The sequence below is a fragment of the Gracilinanus agilis genome, chromosome 1 (assembly GCF_016433145.1).
Source record: "Gracilinanus agilis isolate LMUSP501 chromosome 1, AgileGrace, whole genome shotgun sequence".
Classification (NCBI taxonomy): domain Eukaryota; kingdom Metazoa; phylum Chordata; class Mammalia; order Didelphimorphia; family Didelphidae; genus Gracilinanus; species Gracilinanus agilis.
Genome location: NC_058130.1, coordinates 145,877,034 through 145,895,669, shown reverse-complemented (window position 1 = coordinate 145,895,669; position 18,636 = coordinate 145,877,034). Strand labels below are relative to the sequence as shown.

The window sequence follows — 18,636 nt, the reverse complement described above, 5'->3', positions numbered from 1 at the left end:
TACCTTGCCCTGCTCATCCAGACTTCTCTCACTGTTCTGTGCCATGGACACTGCTTCTGACGGACCAGGTCCTTTACTTCTTTGCCCCCCGTCACAAGCTAAGCCCAGTGATCATGTTGAAAGGGACCCTAGAGGAGTAGTGAACGTCTCAGAACTCTAAGACTTGACAGGTCATTCTCTGCCTCTGCCCATCTGTTTCTTCCTCTTTCTTCTCCTTCTTTCTCCTGTCCCAGAAATCTATCAGTAAACATTTATTAAGCATCTACTACGTACCACCGTATACTATTAGAGGAAGTCCCCTTTAAACTTGTTGGCCATCGTTGAGCTCTTCTTTTTTTTGAAGTCGTTCTTGTTGTAGCTTGGAAAGCATTATCTTATCCTGAGTCTTAGGCCTTTTTTGGAGGATCCCAGATCCTTCTCAGCCCCTGAATCAGGGACTTTGGCATTTGACCGTTAGGGCTTTTGGTTTCACTGCTTTCTAGACTTTTCCTCTTTAATTTCCAACTTGAAAATCTACGTCCCAGTTCCTAGGTTTCAGGGATCTGCAGTACCCAATTCCTAATGGTCTTTGCCCTCAAGGAAATTATACAATAGTATCTCAAGGTAAAATAATTAAAAGCGAAAAGAGAACACTTTTCTAGTCCTAACCTTTCTCAGCCTTAGTTTCTTCATCTGTAAAATAGGATTGGCCTAGATAACCTAGTCTAAGGTAGAACTTAAATTTCCTGTCCTATTTGTTTATCTTTTATTTTATTTTATTTAAAAATATTTTTCCATAGTCTCATGATTCATTTTTTCTCCCTCCCTTCTCCCCTCCCCTCTCCCAGAGCTGACAAGCAATTGCACTGGGTTGTACATGTGTAATTACTTGATATCTATTTCCATATTATTCGTTTTTGTAATAGAGTAATCTTTTAAAAACCAAAACCCTAAAATCCTATACCCATATAAAAATTGATAAATCATATGCTTTTTTCCCTGTGTTTTGTGTTTCTACCCCCATAGTTCTTTCTCTTGATGTGGATAACATTCTTTCTCATAAGTCCTTTGGAATTGTCCTAGATCATTGCGTTGCTATTAGTAGCAAAGTTGATTACATTTGATCGTCCCATAATGTTTCAGTTTCTGTGTACAATGTTCTCCTGGATCTGCTCATTTTATTCCACATCAATTCATGGAAGTCTTTCCAGTTCTTATAGAAAAAAAGCAGTTTATTATAGCACAATAATATTCCACCCCCATCATCTACCACAATTTGTTCAGCCATTCCCCAATCGAAGGACATCCCCTCATTTTCTAATTTTTTTTTTCCATCACAAACAGCATGGCTATGAATATTTTTGTACAACCTTTTAAAATTATTTCTTTGGGAGTATCCCTATCCTATTTAGCTCCAGTTTCCCTGGTCTTGCTTGACTTCTGACCTTCTCTAGGCCAGGTGATCCATATCATTGTTTCAGATCCCTCAGTGATCCAGAAGAGAATGCCATCTTCCATGGCAGAATACCTCTGCTAATTTTAGGATTGCTCACCTGGTTGTTTTTGATTGAACTCATTTTGACATTCTATATTCCCAGGCTGACACTTGGCTGGTCAAGAAGCCTCCTCTATTATGTGACACTGAGATTTTTAGATGCTCCACTCAACATTCCTACTTAATCTTTCGCTAATTAACTCCCCGATGTATATCTCCATACCTCATTTATATTCCCATGCCCCTCAAGGAGAAAATAAGACTCTCCTTCTCATCTACTACCCATTTCCTCTAAAGGAAAACCAAGAACATGCAAAACAAGTATAACAACGTTTGCCTTGTTTCAAAAGGTCTGAACAATCCAACCCATTGCCCAGGTAATCCCCCAGTGTTCACGAGAGGTAGTATCTTCCTTTTCACAGTAAAATGCCACACAGTACACATTTAATTGTTTTAAAAATGGTTTTATTTTTGCTAGATTTTTGTCCTCAACCAGACTGTAAGCTTCCTGAGAGTAGGGGCCTTGTTTTCTTCTTGCAGATCCCCTGTGGCCTGGGGCTCAAGGCCTGAACAGTGTGTATGTGGTTGGTTAAAGACAGCAGGATGGATCATTCACTTGGCCTTTTCCTTTCTGTTCTTAATTTCCAGCTTTTTAGGTTCTCTAGGTAACCAGGTACCTGTGGTGGGGACTGACTGGTTTCTGGGCTCTGTGGGTTGGGAAGGGAGGTATAGATGCAGTAGAAAATTGGAATTGGATCTGGAGAGGCATTAGGGCCAGACCTCTTTGGCAGATAATTTATAATAACTAGGAAATACAATCAGAATTATATAATTTATCAGCAAAACTGGCATAATAAATGGGTCAGTGGACTCTTCAGTTAGTCCAATGACCCTGAATACAGGGGGAGACAGATTTTTATGTTTTAAAAACAAATAAGACAAATTAATTAAAATAAAACAATAAGCAGGATACAAACCAGGATACAAAATTAGGCAATCTGATTTCTAAATGGAGGGAAATGTAAAGGCTTTCCAAGTTGGGAAGGGGGAAGAGTTGGGAGGAGGCAAATGGGTTTTATAAAGGACTTTCCTTTCCCAGAATTAGGAGATGCTGATTAATTGCACCACCTGCATTTATGAAACAATAGATGGCTGCTGCCATCCTGTTTCCCATGGATGATTTGCAGAAAAACAAGATAGAATTGGTGTTCTTGAGATAGAATCCGGTTGGTTTTCTTGGTTCTCACAACAAACCAACTGTGCTTTACTGTATCTTGTCACTGCAGACTTTCACTGTCTCTCGTGACCCCAAATCTCCATGTGACTCCTCACTGAGTCTACCCTCTGCTGTATTCCTAACTCTTAAGTACGAATCAAGGATCACTCCACTGGCCCCTCAGGCCTTTTCGGAGAAGGTCACTCTTGTTTTCCCAAAATGTGGTGACAACACTGATTTTTTGTCTTTTGTCTTTTTCAGGACAAGCATCTCCGTGTCTTTGATCCCAGAACAAAACCCACCGCTTCTCAGGTATTCACATCGGGATGATTCAGAAAGATAGAACTAGAAGGGACTTAAGGGCACCCTCATTAGATAGGGGAAGAACCTGAGGCCCCGAGAGGTTGTGACTTGGCCAAGGCCTCTCTGTAAGTAAGCAGAGCAGATTTGCAGGCCCAGGTCCAGTCAGAAGGAACTTAAACGTCTCTCTAGTTTAAACTATACCTAAACAGGAGTCCCAGCAGCTGGGTGGTACAATGGTTGGCACACTGGCCTCAGAATCAGAAAGACTCATCTTTCTGAGTTCAGATCTGACCTCAAATACTTCCTGGGCAAGTCACTTAACCCCGCTGGCTCCGGGCTCCCCATCTAAAAACGATCGAGAGAAGGGAATGGCAAACCGCTCCAGTGTCTCTGCCAGGAAAACCCCAAGTGGGGCCATGAAGAGTCAGACACAACTGCAAAATGACTGCACAGCAACAAACAGGAACCCGATAGAAAACGTCCCCAGTCAGAGGTTGTCCAGCCTCTGCTTAAAGACCCTCGGGATGGGGAGGCCCGGCAGCCTCCACTCTTAGGTACCTCATAAGGCTGAGGAAATGTTTTTGTTGCGTGGAACGTCAGTCTGACTCGAGCCACTTTTACTCCCGGGCCGGGTTAGAGTTAGGAGCAGTGGATCCTCTTCTCCTCTCCCTGGCACTGGCCCAGGGCCTCCGCCGCTGAGCGGGCTGCCGGGAAGGGCTCGGACTTCACTTCCCGGACCTTTGGGGCGGCCGAGGGGCGAGGGCTCAGGTGGAAGGGCTGGACGATGGTCAGGTGACGGGTTAGAAGCCGTTTCTGGGAAGCGAGTCCGGACGAGCCGGATCCCAGGTCCAGACCTTGACCGCAGGCTGAGGCACCACCTCTGGCTTGGCTGTCCACATGGTATCATTAGCTGTTTCCTGTGGCTTGAAAAGCTAATTTAATTGCTGACTTTCTCTTGGGCTGTGCCCCCTTGGCATGGCCCAGGCAGAGGGAGAGCTAGAAGCACACACACACCCACCCATGACATTTGTCCTCAGTCCCTTCTGAATCCTTAGCCCTCCCTCGGCAGAGGCCGGCTGCTCCCAGGGCCTTATTTTAGAGGAGGAAACCACAGGCCAGGGAGGCTCAGTCACGTGGCCCGAGTGTCTCAGGGAGAGGCCATATTTGAACCCAGGTCAGGCGGTCAGTCTAGAAACGTATAAAGCAGTTTCTGTGTGCCGGGCCCCGGAGCCAGAGCCAGAGCCAGTGTTCTTTCTGCCTCCCTTCCACGCCTTTGCCCCTCTCCTGGAGCTTGTCTGCCAGCTCGTACCTCCCAGGGCCGCTGCCCGAGTGGGGGGATTGGGGAGGAGTAAATCCCGCATTGTAGGCCACAGTGGGGGGCTTGGGAGATGCACATCTGCCCGGGGGCGGCCCCGACAGAGAGGGCAGCCTCGTGGTGGGCACCCCCCTCCCTGGGAGCGTCCCAGGGAGAATGGCGCAGCCCTCGGGCCCGTCGGGAGAGCAAGGCCCAAGGTTCAGGGCTGCCTGCAACAGACTGTCGGTCACTGCTTTAGAGGCTTTACCTCGAGGGTGAGCAGCAAAAGCTTCCTAGTCGGGGAGTCCAGAGACCCAGGCTTGAGTCCAGCTCTGAGCCTCAGTTTGTGACTGCGCATGTCACATCCGCTCAATGAGACTCAGTTTCTTCATCCAGATAATGGAGCTAGTAAAGTTTGTACTCTCTCCCCCAGAGGGTTAGCATCAAGAAAGTCCTGTCACAATGTAAGCCCTGAGGAAGAGGAGGAGGAGGAGGAGAGGCCCATTCAAAGCTGAAACTTCATTTTGCCTCATCCCCCCAAAGGGTCAGTGCCAGAGAGAGCCGCCTTTCTTTTCTTGGCCAGCCTCAATTTACCTCCTTCCCCCTCCCATGGCAGCCTTTTGTTTGTCTTCTGAAGCCTTCCTGACTCCCTGGAGCCAGGCTGTCGAGCCCAGGAGCCCGGGGGGTCGGCGCAGGGTGACTGCCCCCAGAGAGCGGGCTGTGAACCAGGCCGTTGGCAGGCCCGCTGGAGTGCGAGAGCAGATGTGTCTGTAGCCGCTCGGGCCGGGCCAGCCGAGCCTTCGGAGACATGAGCTGACTTTTCCAGCAGCGATCCCGACACCGTCGCCTCCCTGCCAAGAGCATTTGGCACCTCAGTCAGCCTGCCCCGGGCTCCGTCAGCCCCGGCTCCTGGATGGAGGATGAGCTCTGGTGCCCGGCCCAGGCTGGGGAGGGCGAAGGAGCCTCAGGCCCGCCAGGAGCCCGCGTGAGCCTTACCTCGCCAGAGCAAAGCGAAGCGAGGCTGGGAAACGTTTACTCTTTCGTAAAACACAAGAAAAGAGGTCACAGAGATCCTTAGGTCTGGCTTCAGGCCCCCATTTCTGTGTGCATTTGATACCGCTGGTCTTGGCCAGCCCCACATGGTCAGGTGAAGAAAGTACACAGAGATGAAATGGCAGAGCCAGAGTTCGAGGTCGGGTCCTCTAACGCCACAGCCTGGGCTCTCTGGGACCCCGAGGATTCTGGAGCAGTTTGCCTTTTCCAGTGGATCCTTTTGTCAGGCCATCAGAAGTGAAGTGATTTGCCCAGGGACACATATCCTAGAAGTGTCCGAATCTGGATTTGAACCCAGGTCTTCCTAACTCCAGGCTAGCACTCTTAACTCCTGAGTCACTTAGCTGCCTACTGTTTTTCTCATCATTGATAGATAAGTGGTCATCCAGCTCCAGGAAAGGCAGCTCACCCCCTCTCCAGGCCTTCCTTCTCCCTTTTGGCTGGCACCAAACCTAAATCTGCCCCTTTACAACTCCCGTGCATGGCTGCCAGGCGTCCTGCCTCCTGGCCAAGCTGAACAGTTTCCATCCCTCTCCCCTAGGACAGTCCTTCAAACGCTTCCATAATGCGCTGCTCAGGCTTTCCTCCTCTCTGGTTCTTTCCATGCATCCTCCTAAGAGATGATTTCTGGTCCCCTTCCCGTCCTGGCTGAGTGCCAGCCCACCGGTGTGCTTTCTGAAATGGGCCCCACTGTGAACACACGACCCTAGATGCGATGTGAGCAGAACCAGGGGAGAGAGGGTCTGCCCCATCCCAATTTACTGGTCACTCAGACCCTTAGATCTTTTTCATCCAAATTGTCAAGTCTTCTCTTATCCCATCTTTGAGTCTGATGCAGATCCCCAGGGGAGCAGTAACACCTTCACTCCACATTTATCAAACTCATTTGACCATGGAAATTTTTGGACTTGGAGTCTATTGACATAACTCATAATAATGACTCTCATCTAGTGAGCAGCTTTCAGGTTTACACGAAGGCTTTCCATAAATGGTAGTTCCAGGTCTGGGATTTTGGCATACTCTTGGAGCAGAGTTCCGGGGATGGTGGGTAGAGAGGGAAAATTTTTTTGGCGGGGGGAGACAAGAAAAATTAAGTCTGTTTTCTTGATGAAATGCTTTAACATGTATTGAATATTTTTACATATGCATCTTTTAGTATTTTCAGTGGGGAAATAGTGTTTGCATTGATAGCCATTCATGGAAGCCCTATTCACATTGTACAGAACACCAGGGTTCTGCCATGGGGACACCTTGCCTTAAGTGGTCCTTTATCAATAAATACTTTAAAAGGGAATGGAGGGGGGGGGTAACTTAGTGGACCAGGCCTAGAGAGGAGAGGTCCTGGGTTCAAATATGGCCTCAGATTCTTTTCCCAGCTGTGGGACCTTGGACAAGTCAATTCATCACACTTGCTCAGTCCTAGAACTGATACTAAGAAAGTAAGAGTTTTAAAAATAAAATAAAAATAAAAGGAAATTAACTGATGGATAGCTGAACATACTCCCTTCAGGGTAGAGCACAGGGTATCTATGTGTAGGTGTAGGGATCTGCCAAAGATGTTGTCCTGACTTGATTTGCTATTCTGTCTTTCTGGCCATTGAGAATTCGGGGCAGATGGAGACTTTAGGAAGCGGTGGGCCCTGGCACACCCAGGATCTGGGAGGCCTGTTTGTGGCAGTGTGGTAGGTAATGGGGAGAGGAGGGATAGTGACCTTAGGCACCACAAAAAGAAGTGGAGGTTGAGGGGGACACAAGGCTAGTTGACAGCGGAAGACAGGTTAGGTACCCAAAAAAGAGGGGAAACAAGGCCTTTGAAGGCTTGGGAGGGGGTGGGGGCAGGGGAGGGAGTTTCCTACTGACAGTTCTTATGTCCTGTAAATCTGTCATTAAGAACCAGTTCCTCTGGCTCACCAGAGATGGAGAGCTATAACTCAAATGTCCTCAGATCACATTCAGGGAAGTTGATATGTAAAAATTCACACCCTGTACTTCCTACTCCATTTCCTCTCCCAAATACTGTCTCCCCAAATTTAACCTGTAAAAATCCCGTGCCCCATTTTGAAGCAGGACACCTCCAAGGATCTTTGGCCACAGAGAATTCCATCTTGTCTCCAGTGTAGGCTGGCCTGCCCTTCTCTCAGGAGGTTCTCTCCCTCCAGAGCCCAGCCCCAGGTGGCCTTTAGGCCATGTAGAGATCCAAATGGGGAAGACCTGGGCCCAGGGAATTCTCTGTTTGAGGGTCACAGGTCTGGGACTGAAGGGGACCTGAGAGGCCATTAGTCCAAGCCCTCCTTTTTATTTTTTCTTCAAGCCCTCCTTTTAGCAGTGAGGATGAAAGACCCAGGGAGCTAAATGTCTCGCTTGAGGCCATGTTGAGAATGACTATCAGAGGCAGGATTAACTGGTATAAATCAGAGCCTAGATTCTAGGGTTCTAGAATGCCCCAGTCCTGCCCCAACCAGGTTGGGCGGCACCCTCTGTGCACCTGAATTTGTTTCTCTTCCTCCTCCAGCCCAGAGAAAATGGTAAGGGGCCTCGGAGCCCCCTGGGAGACAGCGGAGGGGAAAGGATTGCTGTCGACAGAGAGATTTGAACACCTCTCTGAAGGAGGGGAAAGGGCCCCAGGAATATGGATTTAGAGGGATTCATTCCTCCTACCTGACCTCTGCCTCACACCTTTTTGGGGAATGGGGAAGGACTGTGCCCAGCGCTAACTTACTGGGTTCCCGTGTGCATTGTGGGGAGAGAAGGACTCGGAACCCTCCCAGAGGCCAGGAATGCTCCCCCTCCCAGGCAGCCCTGCCCCCACTTCCGGTCGTGGCATCTGGCCCACACCTGGCTTCTATTAGGGAGCGTTGGCCAGCGTCAGTGTGCGAGTGGTGCGGGGGGCCCGGTGTGGGGGAGAGGGGCCTCCCAGGGAGAGCGTTCTCACGAGAACCTCCCGGGGCACGCTCGCTGACAGGGGGGGCCTGGAGTGGCTTCGGGGGAAATTCAGGGAGTCCGAAGAGAAAGTTGTACTGGCCCGGAGGTTGAATCTTTGTGAGGAAGATAAGACACGTTAGTCTCTCTCCAGCCATTTCTGGGGTGTCTGCCATTGATTGCTTTGTGTCATGCATCTGCTTCTTTCCCTCCTCGGGTTAGAATAATAGAATGTCAGAATAATAGATTGGCCCTTAGATCATAGAGCCCGAATAGAACTGAAAACCTAGGAAGGAGACCCGGAGGTTACTTAGTCTCGTCATGTGTTTATTTTTAAGATGAGCCAAGACTCGGAGCGCTTAGACAACTTGCCCAGCCATACGAGCTAGAAAGGGATGGGAGCGGACCTCAGACACAAGCCTGGGTCCCTCGATGCCTTCCCGGCCCTGCTCCACAGCCTCGCTCTAGAGCTGGGCCCAGACCATTCTAGGGGAAGCCAGAAAGGCCCGGGCCCTGTCCTGCTACCAGACATCCTGGCCTTGTGAGCCTGGACAAGTCATCCGAGCTCTCCGTGCCCAGGCTCTAGGACAGGAGTCGGCAACGTATGGCTCTTGAGCCATATCTGGCTCTTTTGAGGGCCAGATGCGGCTCTTTCTGCAGGAGCCCCTCATTTTCCAGTTTTTTGCCACCACAAAGAGAGGGACTATAAATATTTTGGTACAAGTCTTTTTCCTTATTATCTCTTTGGGGTACAAATCCAGCAGTGGTATGGCTGGATCAAAGGGCAGACAGTCTTTTAAAGCCCTTTGAGCATAGTTCCAAATTGCCATCCAGAATGGTTGGATCAATTCACAACTCTACCAGCAGTGCATTAATGTCCCAATTTTGCCACACTCCCCTCCAACATTTATTATTTTCCTTTGTTGTTATGTTGGCCAATCTGCTAGGAGTGAGGTGATACTTCAGAGTTGTTTTGATTTGCATTTCTCTAATTATTAGAGATTTAGAACACTTTTAGAACATGTGCTTATTAATAATTTTGATTTCTTTATCTGAAAATTGCCTATTCATGTCCCTTGCTCATTTATCAATTGTGGAATTTGCCATTGCTTTCTTGGAATCCCCTTAGCTCGTGCATCCCTGATTCCCAGGGGTCCTTGGGAAGGCCTCTGAGAAGGCTGGTGGCTGTAGCTCTCTGAGGAGGATTGAAGCTGTGGAACTCCCCAGGACTCCCAGCATGGAAGTAAAACAGACTTGGCCAACATTTTTTACAAGGCCAATGAGAATCGTGCCTCACATTTGCATCCTAACTGGCAGTAATGGCAGGAGTCCCCAGGGTTCGTGCAGCACTTGGGAGAGAGCCGCTGGGATGGCTCCATTTTACAGATAGGGTCTCAGAGGCCAGGAGACGGAGACTGGCCCAAAGCCATGAAGGAGCCTCTAAACTCCCTCGGCACTTCTCCTCCTCCTCCTGCAGGGAAGCCAGTCTACAAATAAGAGACCTGCCCAGGGGACAGTGTTGCTCACTGGCTTTAGAACCTGGGCCTCGAGCTCCCACATCTGCTGCCTTCCAGAGATGAGGAGGAAGGCACTCTCTGGGGCCTGGGAGTCATGGCCTCCATCTGTTTTTCAGAATGCTTTCAGGACCTGGGGAAGCCTCCTAGATCCTCTTGGGAATGACCAGAATCTCTAGAAGACACTGACACTCCTCCCCCCAGGACCCTCCTCACTTTTCTACCACTCCTTGCTGGAGTGTGGCCTTCTATTTCACTAGTCCCTAGAAGGGACCCCAGAACCTGGTAGCCCTGCCCGTTAGAACCAGAAGGGACAGGGTAGCGAGGTGGCTCAGTGAATAGAATGTCAGGCCTAGGACAAGAAGTCCTGGATTTAAATCTGGTCTCAGACACTTCCTAGCTCGGTGACCCTGGGCAAGTCACTTAACCCCCATCGCCTGACCCTGACTACTCTTCTGCCTCGGAAATGATACTGAATATCGATTCTAAGACAGAAGGCAAGGGTTTAAAAAAAATTTACAAGAAGCAGAAGGGATCCCAGAAACCATCAAGGCTAACATTTTTCAGAGGAGGAAATGGGAGCCCAGAGGTGGTGACTTGCCCAAAGTCACACATCTAGGAAGTGGTAGGGTTGGCCCTGGAGCTCTGATCTCTGGGGTCCTGGGCCAGGGATTTCATGCTGTCACACCAGTGTCCTAGTGCATAGCCCCCAGCGGTGAGTGGTGGGTTTGCTTTGTGCCTGTGAGGTCCCCCAGCCCTTCTGCCGGTGCCATTCCATCGACATCCAAGCTTGGGAGTGCTGCGTCTCCAGGCTTCCCTCCGATCCCAGGGATGGAGCCCGTGGACCTTACCCACAGAGCAGCTTTTCCTTTGAGCCCTGGTTTGCCCCACACAGGAAATGTCACTATGGAGACCTAGCGGGGGATTTGACTGATCCAGAGATGGAATGCCTGCTATGCGCCCTAGAGAGCTCCAGCTGGGCTCTGGGGGCCCTGTCTGTCCTACCGGCTCCCAGGGGGCTTGCCGGACAGTCCCAGGGGGTGTAGGGTGTGTGGGGCTCACTAGAAGTGAGAGACCCTCCATGTGGACTTCTGTGGCCTGGGGGTGTGGACAGGGAGCTCTGCGCCAGGCTGCTGCCTTACTAAATGAGGGGGAGAGCAGCTCCATAGAGACAAGATGCCCCGGGGAGTGGGCTGAGTGTGGCTAGCTTCTCTCGTGGCTTTTGTCCGGGGTGCCATCCACAGTCTCAGAGCTGTAGCTCCCCGTGCCCTGAGTTTGGTTCTTATTTCCTCCTTTTCCCTCAGGAAAGGGAGCAGGGAGTTAAGGGGGAGTAAAGTCAGACTCTTTCTCTTTTGCATTTTTTATGAGTCAGAAAGGAATAATTTCCTTTTTAGAAAAGCTAGGTTTTGGTTTCTTCCTCTTGGTGGGAAGGCCATTAACAAGGGCCTTCACTCTGGTGACGTAGGAAGGGGGGGATTTTGAATGTATATCTCGGAAAGCTTGGGAGGAGACGCCTGAGAAAGCAGAATGAGAGGGACATTCTGGCGTGGCTCTGGGGGCCCCTTTCCTCCCTTCCCGGTGCCCAGGCCTGACTTCCTAAAGAGGGCATGAACTCTGCCACTCACTAGATTTGTGACTTTGGCCAAGTCACTCAAACACTCCGAGCCTCAAGTTCCTCCTCTGTGAAATGGAGATAATAATAATACCTCCCTCACCTGTCTCACAGGCTGGTGAGAAAAGTGCTTAGAGGAAAATAGCAGAGCCAGGGCTTAAACTCAGAAGTTCAGATCTGATGCCCTTTCCACCACCTGGTGATGCTCTCCCCAAAGATCAGAGAATGCCAAAGAGGCCTTCCGATCCAGCTAGTCCAAATCCTCCATTCTTATAAACGAGGAAACCAAGACCAGAGACATGCTAGAACTGGTCTGAGGTCACCCTCGTGGCTGATTCAGGATTTTAACTCGGTTCTCCGACTGGATCCTGCGCTTATCCTGCTGTACCCCATAGTGGTCTCTGGGAGACCTACAACCAAAGGAAGCCACCTCTAATAGTGGGACATTGGGCTCAAACGGTGCCCCCTAGTCAGTGGCCCTCGTAGGTGGCCACCTGTCGTGCCCATGGGGAAAGCTGCTCTTCTTCAGCTTTCCTCTAGTCCCCCTGGTGACCTCCAGGCCCCGCTTCTCTGGAGGGAGCTGGTCTGGGGGCTCGGTTCTCAGGCTTCAGCACTGACTTCCTGTGTTGAGTTAAGTCAAGGAGGGAAGGGAATGGTGAGAAAAGCCCCTTTTAATGGCTGGAGCTGTTTCAGATTGTCCCTCTTGGGGGGGATGAGAGGGGCAGCGTCTCCCACGCTGGGGTCAGGCTTAGTGGGGGTCGGGGGAAGGGGAGAGCCCTTGCAGATCATCAGCTTCCATGCTTGAAGCAGGACCGCCTGCCTTCCTTGTTCCCAAGGAGATCGTGGGAAGCACAGAGGAAGCTGGCCACAGTTTGGGGTGAGCTATTTTTGGTAACAGAGTCCACGCTCTCAGGCTCCAGGGGCCTGGGTGACTGGGAGGGATCCGTTCACATTTCCTCCTTCTCCTCTTCTCGCCCCCCACCCCCTCAGGACTCCCCTGCCTGGGCACAGCTCCTTTCTGGGGTTGTGGGGGGAGACAGGGCTGTGCTATGAAATCCTCTCCTGGCAGTCTGCTTTCCCTGAAATCTCCCAGTTGGCAGCCCCCTGACCCTAAAGGCAAGCACTACTTCTCTGCCTTCTCTGGGGACACTGCACAGCCTGGCATCATGCCCTGTCTCCATGGTTGGCCCTGGACAAAATTGTAAAATAGAATTTGCCCCTGGTATCCTTTGTGTTCTCTTTTCAGACCTCTCTACCTTCTCTCTTTGGCCTCCCTCCTTTTCCTGCTCCAGGTGCCCCAAGTCCTGATGCTAACCCGATCACCAGTGGCCTCTGATGCCCTGGGCTTCCCACAGGCCATATCTCCCTCTTGTGGATTCCCCCTCTTTTCTGCACTCACCCACTTACCTTTTAATCCTTATCAGAAACGAATTCATCACATTTGTTATTATTGTTATTTCGGTTTTGACTGATCCTTCATGAACCCATTCAAGGTTTTCTTGGCAGAGTGATTTGCCATTTCTTTCTCTAATTCATTTTACAGATGAGAAAACTGAGGCAAATGGGGTTAAGTGACTTGCCCTGGGTCACACAGCTAATACGTGTCTGAAGCTGGGTTTGAACTCGGGTCTTCCTAACTCTAGGCTCCCCATTCTATCCCTCCACCCCACCCCACCCCCGGTACCACCTCACTGCCTTGACTCAAATTCATAGCATCTCAGAATCTAAGCCTGAAAGGACATTGATGACTGAAAGTCACTAGGAGGAAGATTTTGGCCTTGACTGAGGAAGAACTACCTAATAATTGGTTGCTCCAAAGTAGAATGGCCTGTGCCAGAAGACAATGGTTCCTTGTCATTGGAGAGTTTGAGGCAGAGTTGGGACAAGCGTTTTGTCATTAGTATTTGTAGAGGGCATTCACGAGTTGGGTACAGGCTGGGCCAGATGGCACTGTAGGAGTACCATACCCTGGCCCAGCCACAATGTCTACATTCTGGTCCTAGATCTGCCACCAATTTATTCCATGACTGAGCAAATAAGTTCTCCTTGATGAGCCTCAATTTCCTTCTCTGTAAAATAAGGTTAGACAAGATATGATCTCTGATGTCCTTTCCAGTTCTGAGATATGATGACGGTCTGTGATGCTCAAATATCCTCTCCTACTATCATAAACTAGTTTTCAGATACCCACATTTCATCAAGGCTTTGAGAAGTTAGCTCACACAACTAGAAAGTGGCAGAATTAGAACCAGAACCCAGGCCTTGGAGGGGTCATAGAAAAGGAGAGGAGGAGTCTTGACATTTGAGATTCGAGGCAGAGGCATGTTGGAAAGCTGCCTCTCGGCAGAGGTGTAGGAACAGACATCTGGTCCCAGAGGCCTCTGCAGTTTTAAGGTCCAAGGGAAGAGTCCTTGTTGGACTTTTGGAGGCCCCACGAGAGCCTCCATGTTTCAGACTCCCAGGTGGCATGAACCCCCAGAATTTAGGAATCAAACCTATCCAACCTCTCTTGTCTTAGTTTCTTTTGCTAGGGTTAAACCAGTTTCCTCACTCCTACAGATCCTTCCCAATGGCTGAAATTTCAAGACAGTTTATTCTATTGTTAAAGAGATCTTTCTCATTCTCTCTTTTTATTTCTATCTCTCGCTTTCCAGGGTGCTCAGAGCCCACTACTTTGGGGAGGCATGAAGGGGCCAAGATTTTTGGGATTGGGCGAATGTAGGTATCCCACATCTTTATCACATGCTTTTAGACTGGCACTAGCAGACAGAGGCATGGTGTCTTTGCCCTGACTCCAATTCAGAGGCCTGAAGAATTCTCCCCTTCTTAGAGCCTACAAATCTTAGGGAGAGAATAGCTCAAAGTGACTCTCCACAGAAGGGGTTAGATGACAAAGGGAGAAGTTCCCCCAGAAAGTGGCATTTAGGGCATATGGCTCCTTTTAAGAGTATGCAGAGAATAAGGGATGGCGTTTCCTCCCCGCTCTCCTCTCAAGAACACTGTTGTTTCCCCCCACCTTCTCTTTGCCTTATTTACCATTTGGCTGTCCTCAACCTGGCCACAGGCCCTCATTGGCCTCTGCCTTGCTTTCTGTCCTTTTCCAAGAACTTTGCCTGTCTCTCTGCATAGGGAGATGACACTGCTAGGCAGGAAGAGGAAGATAACATTCTTATGCCCTAGCACCCAAGTTTCCCACTCTCCCTTTTCCAGGGGGAAGGGAAGGTCTAGGAGCCACACTCCTGCCTCTGGGTCATATCTGGTCTGTGATTCATTCACCCCATCCCTAGTCAGGAGCCAAAGCATTGGGAGAGAGGGTGGTCTGGGACTGTGCCAAGGAGAATTGGGAGCTATCTTTACATTATAACTAGAGACTCTCATGTCTTGGTTTCCCCCGCCCACCCCAGGCTTTGTCTCTGAGGCCCTGTACCCCCCTCATTTCTTTAGGAAGGGGTTGGGTTAAATGCTCTGAGCTTGGAGTCAGGAAAAGTCCTTGGGTTCAGATCCTTGCTCTCCCCCTAAGCACTCAACAACTGCTTACTGAATTGAATTGGATTGACTTTGGACAAGTCATGTCACCTCACTGAGTGTTAGTTTTTTCATCTGCAAAATGGGGCTATGATATTTGCATGACCTACCCCAAAAGATGTTCATGGGAACTATCATTATTATTATCTTGATGGCTGCCCTTCATCGGGAAGAGTTCTCTTCTTGGCTCTCCATTCTCTTCCCTACCTCACCCCCTGGTTTCTAGGAAGGTCCATTCCATCCTGTGTTCTGGGAGAATGGGCAGGAAAATGGGATTTCTGATTTCTCCCCAATTGGACCTTCTCTTTCAGAGCACTCAGGGCCATGAGAACCACAAGGACAGCCAACTAGTCTGGACCAACTCCCGGGAACATCTGCTCTCCACCGGATTGAACCAGGTATGGGCTCCTCGAAGGAACTGGTCATCAGGGCTCAGGCCCATTGAGTGAGGAGGGGTCCTCAGCCCAAGTCTCTAACTTCTGGAGAGGCACCCTGATGACCCAAACTTTGTACGTGTGTGTTTTGGGGAGGAGAAATCCCTCTCCCTCAGTGGCCTGAGGGGGAGTCAGCGATGGGCAGGGCCAGTGTGAGCTCAGAGGGGTCACCGTCTGCCCAGGGAGTGGGTGGAGCCAGGCGTGCCTTGCCCCGACTGTGCCCATATACGGCCACAGTCGCATGGCCAGGTCTCAGAGTCCCCAGGGGACCCAGCTGCCGAAATCAACAAATTCCATTTGGAATAGCTAACCCTGACCCTAGGAACCGTGGCCAGTCCTGCTCGGGACAAGGAGTCTGGGGTGATGGTTCAAGTCAAGAAGGAGGGGATGCTGTTGGGAGAGAACACTCCCAGTCTGCTTCGTGCCCTTGTAGAGCAGCACCGAGCCCCCTACCCCATGCCCTGCTCCCTGGAAGGCCTTCCTTCTTCCGGCCCCATCGGAGGGGATGTGGGCATCATCACTGAGCACAGATTTCTCTTCCTACTCGTTAGACTTTGTTGACCTGGCATAGGTCATTTGGAAGGAACAAGGAACAGGATCTTAGGTCAAAGCACATAACTCGGTACCCCTTGATCTCTTGTAGATGCGGGAGCATGAAGTAAAGCTGTGGGACACGCGATGCTTCTCCAGCGCCCTCACCTCCTTCACCCTCCACACCTCCCCCGGGTAGGAGCCTCTGTGTTCCCTGGAATGTGTGTCTGAGTGTGCTTAGGCTATGTGGTGGAGACATCTTCCTGGTAATCCTTGGTGGAAGGGTCCAGAGAGAAAGCTGGGGACCCGAGTTCTCAGTATTTAGCAGAAATACCAGTGGCTTTGAGTCTCCAGGGACCTGATGTGGGGGTCTCAGGTGGGGATATGGCTTTGAAGCTTTGTCCTGGGGCTTCAGGGCAGGGTAGCCCAGGACCTCTGGCTTAGCTTGGGGTGCTTCTGGGTTGGGTCTGCATCTGTCCCAGGCAGTGGTATTAGGGCAGCTGGTTTTGCACCTTGCAAATCTAGGGATGCCTAGGTGACTTTGAGCACCTTGATGGAGTCCCTTAACTGTTTTGGACCTTAATTTCAAATGAAGGGAATAGGTTAGATGAACTTTACAATCCCTTCCAACCTTACACTGAACATCATGGGATGTTTAGAAGCTGACTCTCCACCAACCCTCAGGCCTCAGTTTCTCTGCTGGGTCCGTGTGAATCAGTCTTTATTGACCACGTGAAGTGCTATGAGGGTTATCCATGGCCTTTGCTTTCTAGGAGTACATACAAATGTAGTCTCTTAGGAGGAAGCTGGATAATGATGAAGAACAAAATTGTGGGATCCTGACTAATTTGTGGAAGTTAGGAAAGATCATCACCACCTGGCAGGATCAGGGCAGCTTCCTAGGAAAGGGAGACTGGAAGGACATTGAAGAAGGCGTAGGAATTCATTAGGCAGAATTCAGAACAAGGAATACAGGCTGGAAGAACCAAAAATGAACCGCTGAAGGAGAGGGAGCCCGAGGAAAGGTTTGATGCAATGAGTAAGGAGCATTTGGAGAAGAGAGAAGGGGTGGGGGGCAGGCAAGTGAAAGAGATACTAGTAAGGGAGAGGAAACTGTAAGGAAAGGCAAAGGGCAAAGAAATAAGCACCATGTTTGTGGGGAGAGGATGGGACTGATGAGACACTCATTAATAAAGCCTCCCTGGAGTGAAGCTTGCCTCCAGGGAAGTAGAAGAAAAAGTTAATTTGGAGAAGTTGGCTGGATTCATCTTGGAGCAAGGAATGCTTAACCTGAGGCCTATGAATTTGTTTTTAATATTTTGATAAGTGCATTTCAACCTAATTGGTTTCCTTTGTTAATCCTATATATTTTATTTTATGTATTTAAAAACATTATTCAGAAATAGAGTTTTTAAGCTTTACCAGAATGCCAAGGGTAGGAAGGGAGGAGATGACACCCAAACAGTTGAGAACTCCTGATCTGGGAAGTAGAAGTGGTTTCAAGCACAGCTGGATGGGAGGGGAGGTAGCACCATCTCTAAAAGTCTGGCAGAACCGGGGGTGGAAGTCAGAGCTAACCCAGCCTTGAGGGAGAGAACCCCACTCATCACCAGGCCTCCCTCTTTCAACATTCATAGAGTCTGGCAAAGTGTGTATGTGTGTGAGGTGTGGAGACTAGAGGAGACTTCAGTATGCAGCATTGTCCATCCCTCTGGGGTTATCTCAGGCCTGTAGGAGAGGAAGGAATGCAAATGCCAGCAAAGCTTTCACTGGGACCCAGGAGTTCTGGCCTACTGCTTTGTTTCCTCCTGAGCGCTTCCTTTTCTACCTCAACCACTTCTGATAATAGCACTGGAGCCCGTGGAGTACTGCTAGGAAGGATGTCACTGCCAGGCAGGACCTCAGGATTTCAAGTCACAGAATGTCACTGTTAGAAAGGGGCCTTGGGGAGGTAACCTAGTACAAGAGAAACAGAACCGGGTTAAAATGCAGCTTCTGGTCCAGGAGAAGGAAAGGCCCCACCAATAATGGGAAGGCACTTAAGGATCACTGTATAACTCTGGAACCCGTGTTCCAGTTCCCAAGTGACCTTCTTTGGCTATGAGGGCGTCACCAGTAGGCCTTGTGCATTAGATCTTGCACATAGCTAGCATTTCACGAGGGCTTGTTGTCTTGGATCCAGGCTGCGGAGGCCTGAGGGGGTGCCTGGTTCTGTTCATTCCCAACCCACTGCCTGGCTCTGCTGCTCACTCGACACCCCATTGGCTTCCCTCGAGCTCCCGAATCAGTCAACACTCATTGATAACCTACTGTGTACAGAGCCCAAAGAATCCTAAGTAAAATAGCGACATCTAATACTACTAAGCTCACATTTCTTTATATTTTACAAAGTCCTTTTCTACCAGTGACTCTGTGGCTAACAGGAACACATAGAGGGAGAATGGGATTAGAACCCTTACCATTTTACAGATAAGGAAACTGAGGCTAGGGGGTGGTGGTGGTGGCTTGTTCAGGTCAGGTGAGTAGAGGGCAGGACTGGGATGTTATTCCAGTCTTAAACTCCAAGTCTGCGATGTCTGTCCCTCCTCCACCCCCTGATGGCTCTTTTTTCAGGTTGGGCTGACCAGGCCTAGAAAAATAACCCATTGGGCTCCACCTAGGAATCGAAATATCAGTGTTTAAGTTCTGCGGTGCCCTGCCCTCCACCCACCGTTTCCTGCCTTCTGGGCTCTGCTCCCGGCACATGTGATACTAAATGCTG

General features: G+C 49.8%; 1 protein-coding gene across 2 annotated transcripts in view; it reads left to right on the top strand.

Moving 5' to 3' along the window:
- The window catches only part of LOC123231770 (coronin-7-like), a 112,769-nt gene that overhangs the window by 27,044 nt on the left and 67,089 nt on the right, over positions 1 to 18,636 (top strand). For both annotated transcript variants that reach the window (XM_044658086.1, XM_044658078.1), the window contains exons 7-9: positions 2,952 to 3,002; positions 15,222 to 15,308; positions 15,988 to 16,070. In XM_044658086.1, the coding sequence (XP_044514021.1) occupies positions 2,952 to 3,002; positions 15,222 to 15,308; positions 15,988 to 16,070 (221 nt within the window). The remainder of the gene's footprint in view (positions 1 to 2,951; positions 3,003 to 15,221; positions 15,309 to 15,987; positions 16,071 to 18,636) is intronic.